The following is a 27,758-nucleotide window of genomic DNA, read 5'->3' as shown; positions in this document are numbered from 1 at the left end:
ATATGCAACATTGGGTTTATTGTATTATAAGTTTCTGCATAAAAGCGTCTGCTAAATGCGCCTGCTAAATGCCCTAAATGTAAATGTCCTTAGACACAGTGAGGGCCTGTTCCCGCTGTATCATCCATGGCTGAGCAACTCTAGCCCACTTCATTAGTGGTGTCTTACAGTGAACTCAGTGACGGGGCGGCATGTGGCACGGGTTGGCTGGTAACCGGCAGGTTGCTAGATCGATCCCCAGCTCCTCCTAGCTGAGCGTCGAGGTCTTCCTGAGCGAGACACCTCACCATGACAGTCAGGGTGAGGTGTGTTGCTCAGGAAGCCGGTAGGGCCTAACGGCTCCCGACAAGCAGATGTCGCTGTGTGAATGTGTGCATGAATGGGTGATTGTTAGGCGATATTGTAAAGCGCTTTGAGTGGTGAGTCCATTTACCATTTAGCTCAGATCCAGACCCTCAACAAGTGGGAAGGGAAACAGGGAGCCTGGCACATAGCGCACTAGGCTCCCTCAAAGGTCGGAGACCACAGACATCGGGGGGTCCAGTCCCACCTAACCACCACTGTCCCGTCCCCCCCCCCCCCCCCCTCTCCCCCTAGCGTGCTGGGCGGCAAGGAGGGCTGGGAGAGCTACGAGCTGCAGTTGTGCGTGAAGGACTACTGCTTCGGCCGGGCGGACCGCGTGGTGGGCCTGGCGGTGATGCAGCTCCGGGACCTCGGCGAGAAGACGGGCGGCGCCTGCTGGCTGCCGCTGGGCCAGGGCGTGCACATGGACGACACGGGGCAGACCGCCATGCGCATCCTGTCCCAGCGCGCCGGCGACGAGGTCGCCAAGGAGTTTGTGCGCCTCAAGTCGGAGACTCGCTCGGCCGAGGAGGGCCGGTGAGGAGGAAGGGGAAGGGAGAGGATGGAAGGGAATGACGAAGGAAAGGAAGTGACCGCCAGAGAGGTAGACTCGACGGAGGAGGACAGAGGGGAAAGCGAATGCTCCCAAGACGCTTTGGTTTGAATCATGGCTAACACACTCGTAACCTTGGTTTCCTCGACGTCGGTTGGTCCACACCTCCACACGCTCCATCCCTCTCCTCACTTCTCACAGACACAACACACCTGAGCCCTCATCCTAGAGCGACCTCAGCCTTTCCAGTCGTTCACAGACTCTTCCTCACCCTTCTTTGGCTTTGGATTCGGTTGTGGGCGCCTCCTGTCCTGTTTTTGTTTAAGCGGCAGAAACCGTGACCTGATCAGAGTGTGTGGGTGTTTGCCACGCCCTAATCACAAGTTCTGCAATACCCCCCACCCTCCCCCCACCATCCACTCCCCATACCAACCTCACACCCCCCACTGTTTACCTGACCTCAGACCTCGTCACCCTCCATCACCTCTAACCCAATCCCTTGATCGTCTGGTCACCTCCACGCACGCCACCATCACCTTAATCTTCCCCTGATAAATGCCACCGTGACTCTCCCCCCAAGCATCATAGCCTCCTTCCCCACTCCCACTCCAAACTCTTGTGTTTGATGCCTTACATGCTAGAAACTGTGAAAGAGAATTAGACACGCTCTTGTGTTTGAAACTCTATCCACTCTATTTAGCTCCACCGGTTTAGAGGGAGGTTGATTTTTGATTTATTTTTTCCAAGATTAACTACTTGTGAATACTGCTTCATAAACAGGGGAATGCTGAATGGGGACCGGCCGCTTTTCTCAGTATGATTGTATGGAGAGCATGTGGCCCTAGTTTCTGTAGCGTTGAGTTCTACAATCGGTCAATCAAACTGTCTCTAGGCAACCGAAGGGGTGCCACTGAAGAAGACATAGATAGTTATACACCAGCTATTTGGGTTGGTACGAAAGCAAACTGTTGAATCAAAGTAATAATCAAAGAGTGATAATGTGTGCCTTGATGTGTGAGGTTTCTATTTCCACTCAGAGAACCGTCATTCCAGTTTCCCGTTGCCCTGATGTTAACTAGCAAGGACAATCACAGGGCTGATGTCGTAGTTTCCATGGTGACCACAAACCTTAGCCTCTTATCCATGTCGGTAAAACCAAATCCTATAGAGACCAAGAATCTAGACATTGTTTATATGGATTTATTAATAGACGTACTCTTAACTTCACTCATTGATTCTTATTTATTTATTTTATATGTGTATATTTATTTTGTCTGCAGTCGTCTAAATATGTTTAATGCCGGATTTGCCATGTTTACTTTTCCGATTGGTGTATTTATATGTTGGCCAAGTTGAACCTGCAGGATTCTAGAATTCTGCAACCAGAGTTCTAGAGCTGAGCTGAGTTCTTTGAACAAGCTGAGTTCCGGGTTCCACTGAAGTGTTCTCTCCTCAGACAAGCTTCCCTCCATTTAGAAAATCGAAATCAAAAGTACTAAAACATTCAGGGAAATGTTCAGTCACACTTCACACAAATTCACATCAAGTACCGTAATGTCCCTGAATGACGAAAGTGCTAACATATTAATAAAATATCGGCCTCTTTATATATTTTTTGTAAGATAAGTAACATTTTAATGTAACATTTCTGTTTTTGTTTCACCCACATGTAAAAGTGGTGTGTGGGAGATGTTGTGGTTTACACAGCATTCTACTGCTGTCCTCTCCCTCTCAGTGGCCTTATTTTGGTAATAGAGAAAATGTTGGCATCTTGTTAACCCTTTTTAATCTAGTATTAATTTTCCGGCCCCGAAACTTTGAAAACATCCGCACATGATTATGAATCAATCATTCCCCCAAGTGATGCTCTTTGCCGTTATTTCATACTTGTTTTTTATTTTTATCATTGACTCGATTCTCTTTTTGAAGTCGGTTGATTCTTGTCGGGTCTTTTTCTTTCGGTTTCATTTTCTGAATGTTTTGATCCCTCGACCCTAGTGAGGACCTCACGACGTCCTCCACTGTGTTTGGAAGTGTGCGAGTGGTTGGTGTTGTGGACAGCTGATGATATACTGTGATACAAATGCTGGTGAACTCTTATCAATCAAAAAAATTGACAACCACTGAAACTTGACACTGCTGTAACAAAAAACAACTGTTTCCGCACATTTGAGAATTTGTTTTTGCACCAAATGACAACTGCCAAAACACTACACATGACTTTTGTTTGTTACGTTACACTTATGGTTTATGAATGTTTGGAGCGGTTGTGTTTCTGGTATAAAGCCACTCTTTGTATTACATGTCCCTTGTGCCAAGTTGTACCAAGTTGTCGATTTACAACCGATTTGTTGTTCTTACCTCTTTAGCCCCTCACACTTCCAGTACGTTACTTCAGTAGTTTATCTGTCAAAGTATCTTCTTATTGTTAGCTTTCTTCTTGTTATTATTGTGACTTTGTTTTTCATCACTGTTATGAGGATGGTGGTGTTCATTAAAAAGTTAACATTCCAATTATTGAATTTTGTATAAAGTGTCGGAGAAGCATTTTTATTGTTTTGTCGTTTTTTTTAATCCAGTTTTTTTTTTTAAGGTTTTGATGTATTTTGTTGGATTGTTGGAATACTATTCAGCCCCAGGATCTCCTCAACACTAAGAAAAATACATAATATCTGGCTGTGAAGCGAATTTGGTTCTTAGAGTTTTTGTAACTCAGATTTTAAAGGTCATCATAATTATTTTGCTAAGGGATAATCAATTAGGACACTTTATTTGCAAGATTGTGGCAGAATTAAAGCTAGGGAAGGCAATTTGGAGACACTAGCCAGAGTAAGCTAGATTTTGAAAGAATCTAGCTGAAAAAAATTCCACCCCTCCTTTCAGACCTGCCTCCAAAGCCACTCCCCAAAAACATGTGCCAACCAATAATTTCATTGGGGGCCGAATTAAAACATTTGAATTAATTATAGGCATGCCGCCTATAATTAAAATATTTTTTTTCTCTTTATTCTCAAAGCATTTGATTTATTGAATGCTTTCGGGCGTATAGAGATTTTCCACGAATATGATAAATATACATTTATGATGCATGCTTATAAATAAATTGCTAATTGCTTTGAAGGAGGTAACACACACACACACCTACACACACACACACGGGTTTATGCGGACAATAAGTCATTCACCTGCTGGGTCAGCTGGAGGCCTGCCTCCTGAATCACACTGGGGCTCTTTGTGCTCGGGACAGCGTATTAAATTCCATTTCTGAAAGGTTGGGGATGTACATAAGCATCCACCCCGTCGACACCCATGAAGAGCTGGGAAATGATTGATGAATTATTGATTTGTGAAACAGGTGACCAAAGGAGTAGAGTAAGTGTAGGATCGAACCTGCGGTCGAGAGGACCTGGTGACCTGGCTCCAGGTATTTCCTGGTGCTGGACACATGCATGCAATGCCAAGGGCGTGGTATATATACCTGGCTGAGACCCCCCCCCCCCCCCACACACACACACACACACACATGGCCAGGCTCTCTGGTTGGCTGGAGTCCTTCACCTTCCTCCTACCCCTATCGTATTGTTGTTAAACTGCCCCCCCCTCCCTCCCTCCAGTTGGAGAGTCCAAAGATCGCTTGTTCTGTTTGCTCAGGCGCTGATTGGATGCATGAGGAGAAATAGCCCGCGCTACACCGGTGGTACGGTGGTGGACACACACACACACACACACACACACACACCTCTCTGTCTCTGTCTTTCTCTCATTCAGTCTCTCACTCTCTATATATACTCCCCCCTCCCCTTTCGTTCTCTCTCTCTCTCTGTAACCCACCTGTGGATCCCCTACCTGGGCGAGGGGGCGGGGTCAGTGTGTGAGCACCTGTTGTTGTAAAGAGAGAGAGAGAAAGACGTGCCTTCGCGCTCCTCGATCGCCCCTTATCCAAGAGGGAGGGAGGGAGCGGTTGTGCTTTACTTCCGTCGGTTCCTGCTTTTATGACGTTTGTGTGTGTGTGTGTTGGTGAGTGCGTCCGACCGTGTGTGTTTGTAATTCCCCTTCCCTTGTGTCCTAAGCCTCCGTCCCAACGCTCCTCCACGGCTCCTGAAGGACTCCGGGAAACCAGAATTCCTCCCCAGGTACGTGTCTCGTCATTTACCCGACCGCACACCTCCACCTCCACCTCCACCGGGGCACCTGACCGGAGGGACCGGGCACAGGGGTGGGATCACAGCACCAGGGTCTGGTCACTAGGTCGACTCCTACTGGACACATGAACTTGGAGCTGATCTGATGAGATAAGGAAGAGAGGGAAACCTGTGACTTGACTTGAGGAAATATGGCCATGGCTGTGGTTATGGTGGACCTCTGCAGTGATGTGATGTGGCTTGAGGATATGAATGGGTTTGTGGTTGAAACTGAATCGTTATTAAACTATAAATAACCTTTTCATATCACTGGGCCAGGCATAATTTATGTGTGTGTGTGTGTGTGTGTGTGTGTGTGTATATATATATATATATATATATATATATATATAGAGAATAAAATACAGCATTTAAGTGCAGATGTTTGGATACATTATAAGTTTCTCTCTGTTGTATTAGGAGCATAAATTTTCACAGATAGTTCACTGCAACTTCAGCCTCAATCATTTAAGCTAAATTGTTTTCATATATAAAGTTCTGGAGGCTTTCAATCTTGTGGTTGTTTAAATAAGTTGTGACCGACATGGGGGTGTCTTTCATGTATTTGGACATTCAGTGTGAACGATGAAGTGATTCCATCGAATGATTCTACCGATCCAGATTAAACTGACGTGAATGGCAGCATTTATCAAATGTTTACGTATATTATAAAATATATAAATTTTTTTGTTCAACCCAGCGAGAAAGAGTATGCAGACTGAAGTTTAGATCCGGTCAGATGATAGCTGTGACTCTGAGTTAGTAAAGAGTATGTAGACTGAAGTATAGATCAGATCAGATCAGATGATAGCCGTGACTTTGAGTGTATGAAGCCATAGGAGCAGCTCTATGATTCTGGACGGATTCTGCCTCACCTTGGACGGCTGGCTTATCTACAGGCAGGTGCTCTGAAGGTACTAAAGGTTGAAGAAGAGAGGGAGTGGCCGCCATCTCATGATATCCAAGCCATATAAGCTCTATATATTTATAAATGTACAAGGAAGTCATGGGTTCATTACGATTCAAACGTCGTTTAGATTCAACTTTTCTGGGATAGGTAGTACGAAGTTCTTCACAAAATATCTCTCTACTGATTCACATACTTCTATATTGAACCACCTACCTATCGATCTACCTACCTCACTATGTCTATATCTATGTATCATTCTATCTACCTACCTAGCTACCTCTATATCTATCTAACGATCTATCTACCTACCTAGCTACATCTATATCTATCGATCTATCTACCTACCTTGCTGTATGTCTCTCTGCAGCTCTTTATCTATCTGTGTGTCAATCTATCTCGCTATTCATGCCTACCTACCCGCCATTTTGGTCCACCCATCTGTTGAAGTGAGGTGACATCTTGACGTCCCTGCTCTCTTGCCGCTTTCAAAACAGCTCGGAGGTTCGGAAGCTCTTGCGTGTCTTTACGTACACCTTCACTTCCGAAACAAAGTGTTCAGGAAACGCCTCTCAGAAGTTCTTAGGCTATTACATAAAACCGGTTTGTGAGTGAGACTAGACTTCATAGCAACAAGTATGGATGCCCGCAGGAACCTCTTTGCGCTTCTTTGCCGAATCAGATGAACAGTTATTAGAACTGCTTGCGATGGTTGACCATGAGCGAAAAATTTATCAGTTGATGTTTATAATTGTAAGCTATATCGTAATGCAAACGTTAGAATGGATGTTAAGTTCGCCTCTTAGTGCTTGCTGCAAGTTCACTTTAGTCTATCAATGAAATGGGCAGCAATTGTTGTGACGTGATCTCGGAGGATTTGGGTTGCTTTATTTCCACACAAAACTTTGAACTCAGACCCAACAGAGTGTTCAAAGCACTTTCCTCCGAGCTTATGCTCCGAACCTCCGACCTCCCGGAAACTCCCGGACATCACTGTTCTCTGTGTATGTGTAGTATGACATCACTGTTCTCTGTGTATGTGTAGTATGACATCACTGTTCTCTGTGTATGTGTAGTATGACATCACTGTTCTCTGTGTATGTGTAGTATGACATCACTGTTCTCTGTGTATGTGTAGTTTGACATCACTTCTCTCTGTCTAGGTGTAGTATGACATCACTTCTCTCTGTCTAGGTGTAGTATGACATCACTGCTCTCTGTCTAAGTGTGGTATGACATCACTGCTCTCTGTCTAGGTGTAGTAGGACATCACTGCTCTCTGTCTTGGTGTAGTATGACATCACTGATCTGACCATGGGTTCGTTGTTGACATACTTTGAGTCCCTGTGTGGGAAAAAAAGGGAAAAAGGTAAGAAGCTCCCTCCGTGTGTGTGTGTGTTTGTGTGTATATTATTAGCATAGTAGAATTATAGCATGTGATTATACTATTGCTGTTAATATATTTATTGTATTATTGGCATAAGTATTAGTAGTAAAGTGTTCCTATTATTAACTGTATTATTATTATAATTAGAAGTATTGTAGTCATTGATTTGTAGCTGTAGTCATTGATTTGTATCCTCACATTGTTTCCTTATTCATGATGTCACTTCCTGTTCAAGAGGAAGAGCGGTACATCCATGCCAACAACCGACCTCTGAACCTCCCCTATCAGTACGCTGTGAGTGGACAATCTATAACCAACCATAACCAATATAAACCTTTCTTTCTGAGATGAACCAACTGTCGCCTCCTCCCCCATCTCGCCTCCCCTCACTGGCCACTATCTCTACTTCCTGGTCCGTATTGCAATGTTTCTTTATTAGTTGGCGCGATCAGCAAACCCTCATGGCACCACCGTGTGTCTTCAGTTATTGAACATTGTGTTGTGTATGCTCAGCTCATTCAGCTTAGGGTCTACATATACGGTTCTTTTAGCCATCTTTCTCTCCGTCTGTTTATCTTGCCCATGTATATAGTTTGCTTAATACCAAGCAGAAACATGAATCACTGCGCTGAATTGAATGGCCCGTGTTCCATGTAGCACACATGTACGTGCACTACAGCGCGTGTACATGTATGTTTGTGCGTGCACTACAGCGTGTACATGTCTCTTTAAACATGCACTCTGTTCTTCTTTCCCAGGACAATGCCATCAGGACCTCTAAGTACAATGTCTTCAGCTTCCTACCGCTCAACCTCTTCGAACAGTTCCAGAGGCTGGCCAACGCCTACTTCCTGGTCTTGTTGATACTGCAGGTATGTTTCCACACCACCTAGCTACCTACCTAGATACCTGTCCATCAACCTGCCTGCCTGCCTACCTACCTACCTGTGTGTGTGTGTGTGTGTGTGTGTGTGTGTGTGTGTGTGTGTGTGTGTGTGTGTGTGTGTGTGTGTGTGTGTGTGTGTGTGTGTGTGTGTGTGTGTGTGTGTTGGTCCCCAGTTAATCCCTGAGATCTCGTCCCTATCCTGGTTCACCACGGTGGTTCCTCTCCTTCTGGTACTCACCATGACTGCCGTCAAAGACGCCAGCGATGACATCGTAAGAGACGGCAGATACTATTTATTATCGCCATCATGATGATCACGATGATAATAAACACTTGTTATGTTACTTGATGTATTCATAAGTTGATGTATAAAATGTATCTTTTACTATTATTATTATTATGGTGATCCTTGTCAATTAAGGTACAGATAAGGTAGATAACAGAAAGTACTGCTTGTATTGGTACTTGTAATTTCATTGACACCATCGCTTAGAGGCAAACTTCCGCTTAATTGATCAAAGCGAATAGTCTTTGGTTTATGGTTGGGTGAACGATGAATTCATGACTGCACCTGGTAATTTTCCCGACAAATCAGAACCGGCACAGAAGCGACAAGCAGGTGAACAACCGTCGCGTGGACGTCCTCATCGATGGAGAGTGAGTCCCCATTTTCAAAGTCTCCAAATCCCTGGAAGTCTAAAGTTCACTGGAGTGAAAATATTCAAAACATACTGCTTGCGCATGCGTCTCTATGCGGTTGTTTGTGTGTGTGTGTGCGTGTGTGTGTTTGTATGTTTGTGTCTATCTGTATGTGTGTGTGTGTGTGTGTGTGTGTGTGTGTGTGTGTGTGTGTGTGTGTGTGTGTGTGTGTGTGTGTGTGTGTGTGTGTTATGTCTTTCTTCCTTTTTAAACATGCTTCTTGCATGTCTTCTCCTCCCAGACTACGGAGTGAGAAGTGGATGAATGTTCAGGTTGGAGACGTCATCAAACTGGAGAACAACCAGTTTGTTACGGTGAGTACGGATCTCTCTGTCTGTCTGTATGTCCGTGTGCTCATGTATTTGTCACTCTAAGTCTGTCTGTTCATCTGTCTGTCACTGTGCATCTGTCTGGCCGTCTGTGAGTCTATCTGGCCGTCTGTCTGTCTGTGTTTGTGCGTCTGTCGGTCATTGGATGCATGTCTGTCTGTCTGTCTCTGTCTGTCTGTCGCTTTATGGCTGTCTGTCTGTCTTTCCATCTGTCTGGCTGTCTTTCGGGGTCCGTCCGTCTGGCTGTCGTTCTGGGTCTGTCTGTCTGTGGCTGTCTGTCTGTGGTTCTGTCTGACCACCAGTCTCTCTGAATGTCTATCCCAGGCTGATCTGCTGCTGTTGACCTCCAGCGAGCCTCTGAACCTGGTCTACATAGAAACGGCTGAGCTGGACGGGTATGGCATCACTTTTTATTCTACTTGTTTATTCTAGTGGTTTTTGGGATGCTGGAGGACTTAAATGTGCAGTGGAAGGTCTACTTGTTTTGATATGGATGTATGACCCCCAGACATGTCGTCCCTGGTACTAAAATAAGACCATCCTTCAAAGCAGGGATACCCACACTTTTTGGGCTTGCAAGCTACTTTCAAAATGATCTACCTGCATAAAGAAATGCTCAACATCTATTTATTTATATAAACTGAGTGCATGCTCAGATGACTTGCACAGAATGGAGTCAGCCAGGGTTGCATCGTCCGGACAGTAGCTGCTGGTAGTTGTTCTCAAGAAGGCTTTCAAATTACCATCAGTCATAGTTGAATGGTATTTGCACTTAGTCAAGTCAAGTTTATTTGTGCTGCACATTTCATATGGCATACACTGACTCACAGACTTAATAATCTTCATGTGGGAAAAGGCTGACTGGCATAAATAAGTGGAGCCAATAATGCAGTCAAGGAGGTAGCATTCGTCCTCATGGTTGGACACTTTTCCTTTGTGGGTAAGTTCCAAAATTATCCATGAGCCCTGCACTTAAGCTCAACATCAGCTTGCAAAAGCAAGTTTTTGTCAATCTAGTGGTAAATGCCTAACGGATGATACTTCATTTATATATACAAATGAAATTAAAAGAAGTATCACAATGCTTTTTTTAAATCTCATAGTGTTCGAATTGGAGCTAAAACAGTGGGTTCAGTTACACTTTTATAGCAGGTAATATAATGCCGGGATCTGAACTTTCTGTCTTGTGTCTTGTGTGTGTGTGTGTGTGTGTGTGTCTAGGGAGACCAACCTGAAGGTGAAACAGGCCCTTACGGTGACAGGAGATATCGGCGACAGCATCCCCGGGCTTGGAAGCTTCAAAGGTGACACACGCACACACACACCAACTGTAAATGGTCATTAAATAAAGTTGTTGCTACTAAGTGGTGTGTAATAAAGCGTGTACCATTTCCCTGCTTTAATATGAATAGATTTGTCAGTCAAATTTACTTTTTTGGAGGACTTTTAATTTGAAATGTGTGTTCCCCACAGGGGAGGTACGCTGTGAGCCCCCCAACAACCGCCTGGACAAGTTCAAGGGCACGCTGACTGTGAACGGGCAGACATACGCGCTGGACAACGACAAGGTGCTGCTGAGAGGCTGCACACTCAGGAACACCGAATGGTGCTTTGGCCTCGTAGTCTTCGGAGGTAAAACACTGACCCCTGCAGGGCGCTGGTGGTACTGCGTATAAAATAACTGCTACTGATAACGGTAGGATAAGTAACATCTAAAAAGGATTATGTTATGTATTTTGTTGAGTTGTGTACTTATAGTATTCCAAATGTTTCGAACAATGTTCAAACCCAGAGAAATCAGTAAATCTGTAGATTGAAGTTAGCGGTCTGTTATGTTTGAAGAGGTTGCATGTCAAAGGCTTGCTCACTCACTAAACACGATCTCTACTGGTAAACATGCCAGTAGAGATCAAACTTATCGATATGATAATTACATATCAGTCTATTTTACGTCAGTTTAACCTGACAGATCGCTAGCGGGAGAAATTACATCTCATACATTTAACAAACTGTCACAGTTCTTATAAAATGTTATTATAACATCTTAGGTACTTTTTTTACTTTTTCAAATGAGAGAGTAGCTTCTGATCGTACGTGGGTTGTGAAAATACCCAGCATGCAACATCCCATCGGTTACTGCAAAACAGTTTGACCGATCATTAACGACGTCAATGGTCCAACTTTTCCGGGATTTTGAACCCATAAATAATCCATTAAAATATTGAGATGACTTCATTTTCTGTCCATGTTTCCTGTCCTCAGGTCCGGATACCAAGCTGATGCAGAACTCTGGGAAGACGGTGTTCAAACGGACCAGCATCGACGGCCTCATGAACGTGCTGGTTCTGTGTGTAGGTCACACACACACACACACACACACACACACACACACACACACACACACACACACACACACACACACACACACACACACACACACACACACACACACACACACACACACACGTCCGCTGTAGTTACAGGCCGGCATGTGGCTCAGGAGGTAGAGCCGGTTGGCTGGTAACTGGAAGGGTTGCTAGTTCGATCCCCGGCTCCTCCTAGCTAGGAGGAGCCGGGAGCCGAGACACCTCACCCCGACTGCTCCTGATGAGCTGGCTGTTGCATGGTGGACTCCACCGTCTGTGCATGAATGGGTGAATGTTAGGCAATGATTGTAAGGCGCTTTGATTGGCCACTGGTTAGCAAAGCGCTGTATAAATGCAGTCCATTGACAATTATCTTTTATTAAATAATGCACTGAGGGCTTTTGATGCATCAATAAAGTTGGAGTGCCCTTCTCCCTCCAGATCTTTGGCTTTCTGGCCGTGATGTGCAGCATCCTGGCGGTGGGTAACGCTATCTGGGAGGTGAGAGAGGGCTCTGTGTTCATCGCCTTCCTCCCGCGCCCGAAGGGCGTCAACGCCGGATTCTCCGCCTTCCTGACCTTCTGGTCCTACGTCATCATCCTGAACACTGTGGTGCCCATCTCGCTCTACGTCAGGTTGGTTCAGAAGCCCCCTGGTGGTGGACAATATGATTACTTTATACTAATTAGTGTTGTCAGTCTTGTCATTTGTGTGGTTCTTAGAATAGTAACTGGTCGTGAAATTTTCCATTAAACCGTTGATCGAAGGTTGAAAATATTTCACTCTGTGCTCATTGACTGAGGTTGGGGTTGGACGCTCTCTACTTCATTTCTATCTTTCTTTAATTTTGTATTTTTCTTTTCTCTATTTCTACTACCGCTTAACAAAGTATTGGTTTGCAACAACCAGCATTGTTTTAGCTGAGGTTTCAGTTATTTTTTAGGGCAAAAACGATCACTGAGGTAGCGTGCGACACGGACAACGATGGCAAATGTCATGCCTCCTCACAAAGTTGCCTCTATTAGATGCTGGATCTGTTATCAACTTTTACAAAAGATAACTTCTTGAAACCAGGTTTCTTCTATGGAGTTTAAAAGAGATGCTTTGGATGACACGACACTCTGGACTACACAGGAGTCCATTTATGCTAGTTAAATATTTGGTTCAAAGCGTATATTGTTGGACCTAAGTGTAGCACTAGACCCTGCCAGCCACACCCAATAAGTGGCTCTGCTGGGCTCCTCTGACACGCAGAACAAAGGTAGACGTTGTAACACCAGTTGATTGCAAGTTGGCAAAAGGTAACCCGCAGAGCAGGGGGAACATGCTACATGCTGACATGACACAGATGTTCAGAGGAGAACTCTCCTCTCATGTGTGTGTGCGTCTGTGTCTTGATTATCCAATGCACCACAGGTGTGCAGCCTCACTCAGCCCCAGAGTCTAATCAGCCTGACTCAGGCCAGGTGAGGCGGCTTCAACCCGTCAACGAACACACATCTGTGTCCCAAACGATTAAAATGCTGCCTGAATAGGCAGCATTAGGGAGAGGTTGACTCATGGCTCACTCTAATGTTTACAACATAAGCTGCCTTCCGAGGTTCCTCCAACGAGGCAGGTTTTGAGGCAGAGTGAACATATCCTTGGTTTGTCAAGATGTCCCACAATCCCCTGCACCTGCTCAAACTAAGAAGAAAAAAAAAAAAACAGTATTCTTGTAAAAATCTAAGTTATATCAAATAAGAAGCTTGCTTCTGCTTTTGCTGCTACATTTTGCTACAACTGATTTTGACAGGACTTTCTGTGTTTTTGCGACACCATGATGTAGTGACTCATTATGTTGCCTTTGAAGGCTGTCTCGATCCAGACTATTTTACTGCTAACTTCATACAAAAATACAGCCTCCACAGGAGGCTGCCTCGATAGACGGCATGGCAGCAGACAGACCAATGCTTCATTGAGACTGGGGAGGCCGCAGGCTGTTTCAATGGCTTGGGGAGGTGTCTTGAGAGTGGAAGTAGATCTTGCCACACGCCATCTAATTGGCTTTGCTGGGCTCTTCCGACACAAAGCACAACAGGGAGATGATGTAACGCCATTATTGGCTAGTTGGCAAAAGGTAACCAGCAGAGCAGGTGGTCCGTGTGTGTGGGTGTGCAGCCTCACCCAGATTCTAATCAGCCTGACTTAGGTCAGATGAGAAGGCCTCAACCAGCCAAACACCACAATCCTCACATGGCTTTGAAGTGATTTAGAATTTTCTGACATTAAAAATCACTGCATTGGTAATTGGTCACAGATAAAAATGTAACTTCACTTACTGCTCTTTGTGACGCCAGACTAAACCCTGACACTAATAAGGTCTGGTTCTCTGGGAGTTAAGTGCAGCATAAGACAGATTTATCACAAGTTCCTCATCGTCTTCCACATTGAGTTGGTCTCTCTGACTGCGTCCTAAGGAATCATAATGTAATATATGTCCTTTAAATATATTATAGGGAGAACTTTCTCAGTCAGTCTGGAGAGCCTCATATATGTTTTGGTGTTGCACAAGGAAGTTGTCTTAGTCCTTTACTATTCTCAGTGAATAAGCTATAACATAATAATAACTATAATAACTTCTTGGTTACATTATCACCACTGTAAACTAAAATAGCTATTGGGGTGATAATCCAAACATACATCTCTGTTGAACCAAATTATACTAATGCTACTGTCAATAAATGGATTAGCAATAACTTCATAAAGCTTAATGAGGATAACATTGAAATCATTGAGATAATTGAATCATTGAAAACATTGAGTTGGGCTTCAAAACAATAGGGACTCCCTTGATTTCTTGGACTCAGATTTGATTTGGGCCCCACATTAGCAAGGTGACCAAAACAACCTTGTTTGATTTCGGTAAGATCGCCAAGGTACAGCCAGTTTTAACTCAGTTGTATGCTCATGCTGAAGAACTGATCAAGCCTCCATAACTGACTCACTGACAAACTGTACACCCTAAAGAGAACTTAGGTGTCGGACAACAATATTGGCGCTGCTGCCTTTATCAATTATTCCCCTAAACTGTCGAGTAGCTTACCTCAAGAAATCAGGGGAGCTCAGTAAACATCTGTAGCCCCAAGTTAAAACTCTTTGATTAAGCTGTTAATTTTCATTTTATAAGAACAATGAATAGCTTTCAATTACTATTACTCTTTGCTGAATTTATGTATTGATCAATTATGGTTTAGATTTTGATCTTCCTTTTTCTTTATTTTGCACTGCAGTGTGTCGTACTTTGCTAATGCTTTAGACGTCTAGAGTCTACGGGTTTTGCGCTGAATTGTACAGCACTTTTATGCTGATGAATGCAGCGGCATTCTCTGTCTGAAAGATGCTATATAAAAAATCTGATCTAAAGATATCATCGTCATTATTTTCCTTATTAATAATCATTAATTTTAACGATTGATTTGTGTGTGTGTGGGTGTCCCACCTCAGTGTGGAGATCATCCGTCTGGGCAACAGCTTCTACATCGACTGGGACAGGAAGATGTACTACCCCAAGAGCGACACCCCGGCACAGGCCCGGACCACCACACTGAACGAGGAGCTGGGCCAGATCAAGTACATCTTCAGTGACAAGACCGGGACCCTCACCCAGAACATCATGACCTTCAACAAGTGCTCTATCAACGGGAAGTCCTACGGTAGGAGCATCGGGGGAAGTCTCCCGCCTCATGCGGGAATAGGTCGGCATTAGCTCAGGAGGTAGAGCGGGTTCACTTCTAACCGGAAGGTTGCAAGTTCGATCCCCAGCTCCTACTAACTAAGTGTCGGGGGGACGCCTCACCCTGACTGCTCCCGACGAGCTGGCTGTCGCCCTGCATGGTTGAGTCTACCGTCAATGTGTGAATGAATCGTTGTAAGATGCTTTGGATAAAAGCATCAGCAATATCCCCAAAATGTAGATGTAAATCGAATATTGGGTTTTAGGGTATCCATTCAATCATATCAATATTTATAAATTTTTTGGGAGAATATACCAAAAATATTGTCCAATTTAGTTGAAAACACACATTTGGAGGTATAGGTAGAAACTTCATTCATTTTGTTGAAGTTACAGCATATTTTGCACTTTTTTTTGAATTAGAAAGAAATATATACTTTTGGGTTGAATCTTAATGAATTGATGTTTAAATAGTTTTTTTTCTATTTCCCCAGGGGAGGTGGTTGACTTTACGGGACAACGAGTTGAAATTACGGACGTAAGCTGTACAATTCTTCGCCATTCATTCCAACATCGTGAACTGCAGTTGCAGTGTTTGTGTTAAAGTATAGTAGCGTTAAAACTTGCGGGAAAAATAAACTACTGAACTGAACTGAACCGAGTGGTCTTCTGGTGACTGCAGAAAACCCAGACGGTGGACTTCACCTGGAACGAGCTGGCCGACCCCAAGTTTGTGTTCCACGACCCCAGCCTGGTGGAGCTGGTGAGGGAGGGGGACCTCGCCGCCCAGCACTTCTTCCGCCTGCTGGCGCTCTGCCACACCGTCATGCCCGAGGAGAAGACCGAGGGTGAGGACCCTCTCTGGTGCCCCCCCCCGGGATTGCTCCAGAGAGGGCTGCCGTTAGCATTAGCATTGTATATACAGTCTGCTGCTGTTTGGTCTGCTGTGTTGATAATTAGCGGGTTTCAAGAATGAACAGGAGAAACTTTATTGATTTGATGGGTCCTGAGACCAAAGTAAATCAGATGCCCTCATCAACATATGTGCACGAGGTGACCGTGCCAGGGCTTTCTCCTAAAGGTGCAAAGTGCCATGTCAATTAATTAATAATTACATTTGACATGATGGACATGATATCCTATACAATTAAAATTAAAAATACAGGTGCATCTCAATGAATTAGAATACTGTGGAAAAGCTTCATTTCAATATTTCAATTTAAAAAAAGTAATACTGATATATTATATAGATTTATTACACCAAAAGTGAAATATTTCAAGCCTTAATCGTTATTAAACTTGATGATTAATCAGCTCATGAAAACGGTTTTCATGAATGAATATACAGTATGAGTTTCACTTTTTAAGTTGAGTTATTGAAATTAATTAACTTTTCTACAATATTCTAATTCATTGAGATGCACCTATACATACCAGGATGCCCCCGTCTCTCCCCGACCACCAACAGCAGGAGGAGGAGGTTGTTGTCCCCCCTCCTCACCCACGGTGCGTGTGTGTTCCAGGGGAGCTGTACTACCAGGCCCAGTCCCCAGATGAGGGCGCCCTGGTCACGGCCGCCAGGAACTTCGGCTTCGTGTTCCGATCCCGAACCCCCGAGTCCATCCGCATCATGGAGATGGGCCAGGAGGTGACCTACGACCTCCTGGCCGTGCTGGACTTCAACAACGTCCGCAAGAGGATGTCCGTGATAGGTGAGACAGGACCACATGTTAGACAGGAGGAGGAGGGAGACAGGTGAGACAGAACCACATGTAAGACAGGAGGAGGAGGGAGATAGGCGAGACAGGACCACATGTAAGACAGGAGGAAGAGGGAGATAGGTGAGACAGGACCACATGTAAGACAGGAGATAAGTGAGACAGAACCACATGTAAGACAGGAGGAGGAGGGAGATAGGTGAGACAGGACCACATGTGAGACAAGGACGAGGAGGGTCTATAGACCCTAGACTCTAGGGACCCTAGACTCTAGGGTCTATAGACCCCAGCCATTATACCACAGACACTGGGTCAGGGGATGACAGGGTCTATAGCATATAACCGAGTTTTCTTATTACAGTTTAATGTAACAGTAAGCTGACAAAATCGCTAATTAACACCGCAACTGCAAATGAATCACACAGAGATAACCATGGCAACCGGTCAAACAAATTTTCCTTTTGCCATCATTCTGCTTGCGCATCCGCCGTGTTGATAAACAAATAATCCCCCTATACAGCTGATAGCATTAATATGAATGCTGCTCTAACCTCTGTGTGTGTGTGTGTGTGTGTGTGTGTGTGTGTGTGGTTGTGTGTGTGTGTGTGTGTGTGTGTGTGTGTGTGTGTGTGTGTGTGTGTGTGTGTGTGTGTGTGTGTGTGTGTGTGTGTGTGTGTGGTGTGTGTGTGTGTGTGTGTGTGGTCACCAGTGCGTAGCCCCAAGGGGAAGCTCATCCTGTTCTGTAAGGGGGCTGACACCATCGTGTACGAGAGGCTCCACCCTTCGTGTTTGAAGCTGAAGGACATCACCACCAGCCATCTCAATGTGAGTATGAGTACCACAGGATCGGTGAATTGGGCATCGTTATGTACTTAGAGAATCCAAAGAAGGACTGAATGTCTGAGGACTTTTTCTCTACTTTTTCTCTATTTATCAGTCCTTGCTTTATCATTCAAATATTTTAAGTAAAGTACAGTATGTTGCAGAAGTTCACGCTAAATTAAGCATTCTTATGTATATACTCAATCTATAGAGAGCTATATATCGATATATATACAATCTCTACATATATATTATAGATAATATTCTATTCCCTTCTGTGAATTAAAAAAATAATTATACATGCTTTAACATTATCAGAATCAATATTTACTGTGAATATTTACAGGTGCATCTCAATAAATTAGAATATTGTGGAAAGTTAATTAATTTCATAATTCAATTTAAAAAGTAAAACTCATATGTAAAACAGATTCTCAACACCCAAAAGTTAATATTTCAAGCCTTTATTTGTATTAATCTTGATGATCGTGGCTTACAGCTCATGAAAACACAAAATTCTGTAAAATGTAAACATTTCACTTGGGAGTTTTACTTTTTAAATGTATTTATTGAAATGATAAACTTTTCCACAATATCCTAATCCATTGAGATGCACCTGTATACTGAATAACCAGCCTATTTACTGTGGAGGTACAAAATCTTCCCTGGGTTCAATGTTTCCTGAACACTGTCTTGTTTGTGTGTCCAGGAGTATGCGGGGGACGGCCTCCGCACACTGGCCCTGGCCTACAAGGACCTGGACGACGACTACATGGAGGACTGGAGGCGGCGCCACCATGAGGCCAACATCGCCATGGATGGCAAGGAGGAGCGGCTGGACGAGCTGTACGAGGAGATAGAGAAAGACCTCATGGTCCGCTCACTCACTTTGTTTTACTTCTGTTTGATTACATCGTTATTAAGCAGGATAGTTTCGCCGTCGGTTAATGTATTTTGAAGCTGAAATGTTCTGGGTTCGAGACACCCTGGGTTTGAAACATCATTTTTAAACTGAATCTGGCAGAGAATAAGAAAGACAGCTACATTGTCCGGCAACCGTTTTGATCACAGCTTTAAGTTTAAAATGTACTCATATAAATATCTTTTTCTTTTGGTTTTTGGGAAGCAATTGTACTGTGAAGTGGCTACACAGGCTTTAACAGTGTACACTTAAAGGTAGAGCCGTTGTTTCTGACTCCAGTGTGTGTTGTGGTTCCAGCTACTTGGAGCGACCGCGGTGGAGGACAAGCTCCAAGATGGCGTCCCACAGACCATCGAGCAGCTGGCTAAAGCCGACATCAAGATATGGGTGCTGACAGGGGACAAACAAGGTGGGGAAAAGAGAATGGCGATAATTCATTACGTACATTATTGGAATGTTTTAATCGCCAAACATGCCAACAGTCGCAGTTCCCAAGCAAACCCCGGCAAACTCCCTCAAACAGAAGGAGGCACCGGGCCATCTGGTATGATTGAGGTTCTGGGAGGTTCCGGAAGGCTCTGGTCTCAGCATGTGTGTGTGTGTTGCTACAGAGACGGCGGAAAACATCGGCTACGCCTGCAACATGCTGCGGGAGGACATGACGGAGGTGTTCATCGTCGCGGCCAACACGGCGGAGGGTGTACGAGAAGAGCTGGAGTAAGTAGGACCGAGGAGAGGAACCAGGATGACAACCCAACAGGACTCCCTATGCTACTCGGCATGACTGACTGACTGACTCCCCTGTCCTCCTGTGTTGCAGGAAGGCCCGGAGGACGATGTGCCCAGACGCTCCTGATAAGCCCGTGGTGGTTGAGGCCCGGGCCGGCCTGTTCTGGCGCCAGAAGACCAGGAAGGTGGAGGATGAGGCTGTGAACGGAGAGTACGCGCTGGTCATCAACGGACACAGCCTGGTACGTGGGCAGCTTGTAAAATCAAGCTACCGGGATGTCGCTCACTGCTAGGAAGCTAAATTAACTATTCATGTGTTGTGTTCTACAATCTTTTGGCTAATCCTCTTTTGATCTTGGCATCTTTCTCTCATTCTTTTACACTCATCTTTAAACATCTGCCTATGCATCTAATCAAAGGCAAGGCCATTTATTTTCTTAGGTCCATTTCACCCCATAGTGCACTAAAGCGGAAAGAAATCCCTAAAGCAAAGCTATAAACTTTAAAATAAAACACAATTGCGAACATAATGCTCTCAGTGGTCAGCCAACATGTCTAAATCAACCATTAAACTCTGGGAGTGGCAGTCCCTCAAACAGTTCCTGTAGTTGGTTCGTTCCCGGGTGTGTTGAGGTGAGGTGTCCCCTAACTTCAACTGCTCCTGGCATTTGGTTGTTGCCTCACACGGCTGACACCACTGTCGGTGTGAATGGGAGGCACTAGTTGAGACGTGACTACATTCCATTTCCGGTTTTGTAAACGTCAGTACCCACAATTCCCCTCCCAAGGCATACGCCCTGGAGAAGGACCTGGAGCTGGAGCTGCTGCGGACGGCGTGCATGTGCCAGACGGTGATCTGCTGCCGGGTCACGCCGCTGCAGAAGGCCCAGGTGGTGGAGCTGGTGAAGCACTACAAGCAGGCCGTCACGCTGGCCATCGGCGACGGAGCCAACGACGTCAGCATGATCAAGGGTGAGACTGGGGGGAAGCCCGCCACCTTATGTGATCGCATGAGGGAGGGTTTGGATACATTCACCCAACGGAGGAGCCTTTTTATTTACATGTCGACCAAATTTTGATAATTTCTTGTGCGACTTTTTTTAAAGTAAGAAAATCCCATATCTAAGTGCACGTTAAACATATTAAATTCTAAACAAACCTCACTCTCCCTGACTCCGCCCCCAGCCCTCTTGTTTCCCCATCCTCTCTCTCTCCTCGCCCCACCCTCCTCTCTGTGCCATGTCCTCTCTCTTTAAATGCCCCGCCCCTACCTACACAACTGCCGGAGGAGCTGAGGACATCACAATCTGTGACACCTTTAAAGGAAACCCTCAAACATACCTATTTAATACAGTTTTCTCTGAATCCCTTTTATTTAATTTTGTTTATTTGCATTCTATTGTAAAGCACCTTGGATTGCAATTTTGTATGAAAGGCGCTATATAAATAGTTTGATTTGATTTGATACATATGCTCCGCCCCCTCTAGCGGCCCACATCGGGGTGGGGATCTCCGGCCAGGAGGGCATGCAGGCTGTGCTGTCCAGCGACTTCTCCTTCGCCCAGTTCCGCTACCTGCAGCGCCTCCTGCTGGTGCACGGCCGCTGGTCCTACCTGCGCATGTGCAAGTTCCTCCGCTACTTCTTCTACAAGAACTTCACCTTCACCTTCGTCCACTTCTGGTACGCCTTCTTCTGCGGCTTCTCAGCGCAGGTGAGTGTGAAGCGTGACGGAGTAGATTCAAAGGGGTTATCTGGTTGTGGTCCGACGTTTTTATTACCTGCTGTCATTCACACTTTGTCCAGTAGGTGGCAGCAGGGAGCAGTCGGTTTTCCTGTGTAGCTAGCTTTAGCAGTAACTTGTGGAGGAGGAGGAGCCTACTTTGTGGCCTGTATCTCTAATGATGAAGGATGACTTATTGAAACGAAGGACACGTTAAACAGTTAAATTCCCAATGAAGGCCCTTGTGAACCTGAACAAACATTCAGCCAATGAAATTAAGCCGTGTGTGTGTGTGTGTGTGTGTGTGTGTGTGTGTGTGTGTGTGTGTGTGTGTGTGTGTGTGTGTGTGTGTGTGTGTGTGTGTGTGTGTGTGTGTGTGTGTGTGTGTGGTTGTGTGTCCTCCCCTGCAGACTGTGTACGACGAGTGGTTCATCACTCTGTACAACCTGGTCTACACGGCTCTGCCAGTCCTCGGAATGAGCCTCTTCGACCAGGTACGTACGTGTTGTTGCTGCTATGTGTCTGTTGGGGAACCAAGCCAAATAATTGTAATCTTGTGTACAATAATGTAATAAAAGTAATTCTGATTGTGATTGTGGTTCACGGTGCGTGCAGGACGTGAACGACCGCTGGAGCTCCCAGCACCCCCAGCTCTACTCCCCGGGGCAGCTGAACCTCTACTTCAGCAAGAAGGCCTTCGTACGCTGCATGATGCACAGCTGCTACAGCTCCCTCATCCTCTTCTTCATCCCCTGGGCCGCCATGTACGACACGGTGCGCGACGACGGCAAGGACATCGTGGACTACCAGTCCTTCGCCCTGCTGGCGCAGACATGCCTGCTCATCGCCGTCACTATACAGGTGAGGGTTGGTTCATTTCAATAGTTGTTCCTATACAACTTGTTGGATCTGTTTATTTCAAGCCCTCCACATCATAACATTGCAGCATCGCCACCACCGCGGGGAAACTCCCGCCACACACAAAGAACTTTCTAAAACAGATAAATGGCTACCGTAAATAATATAATAGAGGCACCACAAATTTAACTTAACAATGGTGAGAATGCAAGGTCGTACCAAGGTCATGTCATATTTGGGGGAGGTAATGAACAGTGAGGTCATATACATGGGAGGTAATGAACAGTGAGGTGATATACAGGGGAGGTAATGAACAGGTTAGGTCAAATGCAGGGGAGGTTATGAACAGGTTAGGTCAAATACAGGGGAGGTAATGGGCAGGTGAGGTCATATACAGGGGAGGTAATCGGCAGGTGAGGTCATATACAGGGGAGGTGATGGGCAGGTGTGGTCATATACAGGGGAGGTGATGTACAGGTGAGGTCATATACAGGGGAGGTAATGAGCAGGTGTGGTCATGTACAGGGGAGGTGATGTACAGGTGAGGTCATATACAGGGGAGGTAATGAACAGTGGGGTCTTATACAGGGTAGGTAAGGAACAGTGAGTTAATTTGCAGGTTGATTTAATGAGCAGGTAGGGTATGTAAAGGGCAGATAATGTACAGGTGAGGTCTCATACAGGTTAGATCATATATGTGATGTGCTGGAAGAGAAAGAGAATTGCGTGAAAGGTGTGAGCTGAGGGTGACCCGTTATCTGTGTGTTTGTCCAAGCTGTGTCTGGACACCCACTATTGGACAGCGGTGAATCAGTTCTTTGTGTGGGGCAGTCTGTCTGCCTACTTTGCCATCACCTTCACCATGTACAGCAACGGCATGTTTCACATCTTCACCTCCACCTTTCCCTTCATTGGTGAGTGATGTGCCCTCTGCTGGTAACGGCCCTGAACAGCATCTCACAACCGCAAATACAATCATGTACCATATGAGCGGAGGAAAGGGGTGGTAATGTCAGCTAGTGTATGGTGGAGATGATGTCAGAGCATGTGGGAGGAGTTGAGATGATGTCAGAGCATATGGGTGGAGTTGAGATGATGTCAGAGCATATGGGTGGAGTTTAAATGATTTCAGAGCATGTGGGAGGAGTTGAGATGATGTCAGAGCAAGTGGGAGGGGTGGAGATGATGTCAGAGCATGTGGGAGGAGTTGAAATGATGTCAGAGCATGTGGGAGGAGTTGAGATGATGTCAGAGCACATGGGTGGAGTTGAGATGATGTCAGAGCATGTGGGAGGAGTTGAGATTATGTCAGAGCATATGGGTGGAGTTGAGATGATGTCAGAGCATATGGGTGGAGTTGAGATGATGTCAGAGCATATGGGAGGAGTTTAAATGATGTCAGAGCATGTGGGAGGAGTTGAGATTATGTCAGAGCATGTGGGAGGGGTGTAGATGATGTCAGAGCATGTGGGAGGGGTGGAGTTGATGTCAGAGCATGTGGGAGGAGTTGAAATGATGTCAGAGCATGTGGGAGGAGTTGAGATGATGTCAGAGCATGTGGGAGGGGTGTAGATGATGTCAGAGCATGTGGGAGGGGTGGAGATGATGAGTTGAGAGTTGAGATGATGTCAGCATGTGAGACGTGTTGGGATGACGCGGTTCCTCGACAGGCACGGCGAGGAACTCCCTGAACCAGCCCAACGTGTGGCTGACCATCCTGCTCACCTCCATCCTCTGTGCTCTGCCCGTGGTCGCATACCGCTTCACACTCATCCAGCTGTGGCCCACCATCAACGACAAGGTACAGGCTACAGGACCATACGATATGCACTATGTGAACTATACTCTAGATATGTACTATACTCTAGATATGTACTATGTAATATACACTGGATATATACTAAACATACTATACTCTAGATATGTACTGTATGTACTATACACTAGTGATGTACCATGCTCTCGATTTATACTAAATGTACTACTCTAGATATGTATGTACTATATACTAGATACTGTATGTACTATACTCTAGATATGTACTATGCAATATACACAAGATAAATACTATTTTCTATACTGTAAATATGTTCTACGTTTATTATACTTTAGATATGTGCTGTATGTCTATACACTAGCTATGTATGCAGCAAATGTCCATGCCACCCTCCATTGAGGTGACTTAGTTTGGGCTCCTTCAGACAAAGGGCGCCGGGTGGGGGTGTTAAAAATGGGTGGAGTGCAAAGGTGTGATAATGAACATGGAAAGGGTGATCCGCAGCCATCCGAGTGTGTGTGTGTGTGGTGTCTGGTTTAACCTGTGCACACTGATACTCAATGTGCAACAGGTGTGCAGCCTCACCGAACCCCAGAGTCCAATCAGACTCCGCCAGGTGAGGCTGCATAAACCAGCCATCATCCCCACAAAAACTCGCACAATGTACTTTATATAAGATACGAATGCATGTACAATACAGGAGACCATACACTAGATAAGATGCTGGTAGGTGGACAAGTGGCTGGGTTTATGTTTTAGCTGACTATAACAAAAGTGTGTAAAGACCCAACTTCTTTTATTATTTTCCTTCTCATCTTCTCCCACCTCCCTCTCTTTCCCTCCTCCCTCTCCCTCCTCCCCCTCTCTCATCTCCTCCCTCTCCCTCCTCCTCCTCTCTCGTCCCCTCCCTCTCCTTCCTCCTCTCTCCTCCCCTCCCTCTCCCTCCTCCTCCTCTCTCCTCCCCTCCCTCTCCCTCCTCCTCTCTCCTCCCCTCCCTCTCCCTCCTCCTCCTCTCTCCTCCCCTCCCTCTCCCTCCTCCTCCTCTCTCCTCCCCTCCCTCTCCCTCCTCCTCTCTCCTCCCCTCCGTCTCCCTCCTCCTCCTCTCTCCTCTCCTCCCTCTCCCTCCTCCTCCTCTCTCCTCCCCTCCGTCTCCCTCCTCCTCCTCTCTCCTCTCCTCCCTCTCCCTCCTCCTCCTATCTCCTCCCCTCCCTCTCCCTCCTCCTCCAGGTGAGACACAAGGTGCGTAAGGAGGCGCTGCCGGCTCCTGCTCCTCGCCGGCCCCCGGCCAGACGTATCAGCACCCGGCGCTCCGGCTACGCCTTCTCCCACGCCCAGGGCTACGGCGAGCTGGTCACCTCCGGCCGCTTCCTCCTGAGACGCCCGCAGAAGATCCGCACGGCCCTCCTCTTCCCCCAGTCCGACTCCCCCCTCTCCCAGGGCCAGCCCCAGCTGTACCGCCCCATCACTGCCCTCAACAGGGTCCCGGAGGAGGGGCAGCCCGCCCAGCAATCCTAGGGGACAGAGGAGGAGGTGGCACAGTGCTCCTAGGGGACAGAGGAGGAGGTGGCACAGTGCTCCTAGAGGACAGAGGAGGAGGTGGCACAGTGCTCCTAGAGGACAGAGGAGGAGGTGGCACAGTGCTCCTAGAGGACAGAGGAGGAGGTGGCACAGTGCTCCTAGGGGACAGAGGAGGAGGTGGCACATTGCTCCTAGAGGACAGAGGAGGAGGTGGCACATTGCTCCTAGGGGACAGAGGAGGAGGTGGCACATTGCTCCTAGGGGACAGAGGAGGAGGTGGCACAGTGCTCCTAGGGGACAGAGGAGGAGGTGGCACATTGCTCCTAGAGGACAGAGGAGGAGGTGGCACAGTGCTCCTAGAGGCCTAGAGGACAGAGGAGGAGGTGGCACAGTGCTCCTAGGGGACAGAGGAGGAGGTGGCACATTGCTCCTAGAGGACAGAGGAGGAGGTGGCACAGTGCTCCTAGGGGACAGAGGAGGAAGTGGCACATTGCTCCTAGGGGACAGAGGAGGAGGTGGCACAGTGCTCTTAGAGGACAGAGGAGGAGGTGGCACAGTGCTCCTAGAGGCCTAGAGGACAGAGGAGGAAGTGGCACAGTGCTCCTAGGGGAAAGAGGAGGAGGTGGCACAGTGCTCCTAGAGGACAGAGGAGGAGGTGGCACAGTGGTCCTAGGGGAAAGAGGAGGAGGTGGCACAGTGCTCCTAGAGGACAGAGGAGGAGGTGGCACAGTGCTCCTAGAGGACAGAGGAGGAGGTGGCACAGTGGTCCTAGGGGAAAGAGGAGGAGGTGGCACAGTGCTCCTAGAGGACAGAGGAGGAGGTGGCACAGTGCTCCTAGGGGAAAGAGGAGGAGGAGAAGTAAGGAGGAAGCAGTATGCTCCTAAAGTATGGATGAGAAGTAGGTGAATCTGGAGGTGGAGGTGGATGAGGAAATGGACTATAAATCTTCCCTTATGGGGTCAGGGTTGTCTTTGCGGTTAATGTGTTTGTAAACTACGTCATTTCAATGGAAAAGAGGTGTAGTAGACACATTCACAAAGGGTATGATAGTGTATTAGTTAGGACGTTTGACTCCCAGCTGAAAAGGTTCTGGGTTCAAACCCCAATGTCTGCTGACTAAGTAGTCATCGTAGAGCTACCTGCTCCTTATTGGCGTCTTGAAAGAATTGGTTGGTGGGTTTCGCTGAAAGCAACTTTCTGCTTTTATGACCAAATAGATTTGAATGACGAAGGCAGAAACATGTCTCCAGCGTGTCTCTTTGTTGTCACCCTCCCTGTCCACAAATCCTTGTTTTAATTTCCTTGGCAGTATTGACTGATTGACGGCAGAGGAAAGATTTGACAGAGAATTTAGCTCAGAAAATGTGTGAGTTTAGGGGGGACCGTTGACCAAATGATTACATTTCTTGTGCCTTTGTAACGTTAAACAGAAAGTATTTCAAAATTACTCTAAGCACCAGTAAGGTATCACATTCAAAGTAACCTCACAGGATATTCTAATGTGTCATGGTACTGGATTGATTTAATTCCAGCTAAACGGTATTGGGTTCCAACCCCGACCATACCCGTACCCCTTACCCCTAACCACTGACCCATCATCGTAGTGACAAGAATTTAACCATGTCACACTCAATTGACACCAATCCAGCCCAGAAAAAGTCCGGCCCAGCATTAGGGTTTCTGATTCCGTGTCAACTTCTATCTGTTATTCGTGTGTCGTATGGAACTACCGTCTTTTTGGACTAATTTCATATGTTTTTTAATGAGTGTTTGTGGTAAGTTTACAGTGAGTGCAAGGGGAGTGTAGGTTAGGCGGTAAGCTGCCTCGCTCAATGCAGTCACACAATCCAGCCTGACATTCCCAGATCAGTTAGCAAATGCCTAGTCCAGAACCCCTGAGACTTTTTTTTTCCATTGGTGTTATCAAGGCAGACGCAAAACCCTCTGGACACAATTTGATAGACAATCAGAGTAACCACACACCAGAAGCAGCCATCTTGGTTTTTATAAAAAATGCTCACATAGGGAACTCCTCTGTATTGTTATCGTATAAAGGCTGCACCATAATCTACCGAGCCCGGACGTTGACTGGTGGAAATATGTCTGAGTGGGGAGGGAGGCAGACGCATATGCCAGGGCAAATGAAACATGAGCTTGCAGTTTGCTCTGGTTCCCAGGCTACTACAGATGGCCTGCGGAGGTCAGAGCTTGGCGTAACTCAAGCAATTGCTGGTCGCTCTTTTCCATCTATTTCAATCAATCCTTTTTATCCCTGGTTTGGGAACCCCACACGCTAGCTAGATGGTTACCGAGCCAGTTAGCTAGCCG

At 46.1% G+C, this 27,758-nt stretch overlaps 2 protein-coding genes across 5 annotated transcripts in view; both read left to right on the top strand.

Annotated features, from left to right (window-relative positions):
- The window catches only part of LOC130372118 (protein unc-13 homolog B-like), an 83,576-nt gene extending 79,768 nt beyond the window's left edge, over positions 1 to 3,808 (top strand). For all 4 annotated transcript variants that reach the window (XM_056577903.1, XM_056577905.1, XM_056577901.1 and 1 more), the window contains one exon: positions 598 to 3,808. In XM_056577903.1, the coding sequence (XP_056433878.1) occupies positions 598 to 883 (286 nt within the window). In that variant the 3' untranslated portion in view covers positions 884 to 3,808. The remainder of the gene's footprint in view (positions 1 to 597) is intronic.
- Positions 3,809 to 4,641: 833 nt separating this feature from the next.
- Positions 4,642 to 26,523, top strand: atp8b5b (ATPase phospholipid transporting 8B5b). Its single transcript, XM_056578196.1, has 28 exons — positions 4,642 to 5,028; positions 7,240 to 7,352; positions 7,606 to 7,664; positions 8,129 to 8,242; positions 8,430 to 8,528; positions 8,852 to 8,913; positions 9,197 to 9,269; positions 9,609 to 9,679; positions 10,506 to 10,588; positions 10,758 to 10,916; positions 11,547 to 11,635; positions 12,092 to 12,285; positions 15,137 to 15,345; positions 15,860 to 15,903; positions 16,048 to 16,213; positions 16,889 to 17,077; positions 17,793 to 17,908; positions 18,615 to 18,779; positions 19,125 to 19,236; positions 19,439 to 19,544; positions 19,648 to 19,798; positions 20,345 to 20,528; positions 21,045 to 21,268; positions 21,688 to 21,771; positions 21,893 to 22,138; positions 22,911 to 23,049; positions 23,806 to 23,936; positions 25,140 to 26,523. The coding sequence occupies exons 2-28, from the start codon at positions 7,298 to 7,300 to the stop codon at positions 25,425 to 25,427; spliced, it is 3,612 nt and encodes a 1,203-aa protein (XP_056434171.1). The 5' UTR covers positions 4,642 to 5,028; positions 7,240 to 7,297; the 3' UTR covers positions 25,428 to 26,523.
- Positions 26,524 to 27,758: the final 1,235 nt, after the last annotated feature.

The sequence above is a fragment of the Gadus chalcogrammus genome, chromosome 19, assembly GCF_026213295.1.
Source record: "Gadus chalcogrammus isolate NIFS_2021 chromosome 19, NIFS_Gcha_1.0, whole genome shotgun sequence".
In the NCBI taxonomy this organism is placed as follows: domain Eukaryota; kingdom Metazoa; phylum Chordata; class Actinopteri; order Gadiformes; family Gadidae; genus Gadus; species Gadus chalcogrammus.
Note: the sequence above shows the minus strand (reverse complement) of the source record. Positions and strands in the feature narration are given on the sequence as shown.

Bases quoted from the DNA above. Each gene is read 5' to 3' on its own strand.
- atp8b5b (XM_056578196.1), top strand. From the start codon at position 7,298: ATGGGTTCGTTGTTGACATACTTTGAGTCCCTGTGTGGGAAAAAAAGG. The intron at 7,665-8,128 runs GTGAGTGGACAA...CTTCTTTCCCAG, and splicing joins ACCTCCCCTATCAGTACGCT to GACAATGCCATCAGGACCTC. The intron at 11,636-12,091 runs GTAGGTCACACA...TTCTCCCTCCAG, and splicing joins TGAACGTGCTGGTTCTGTGT to ATCTTTGGCTTTCTGGCCGT.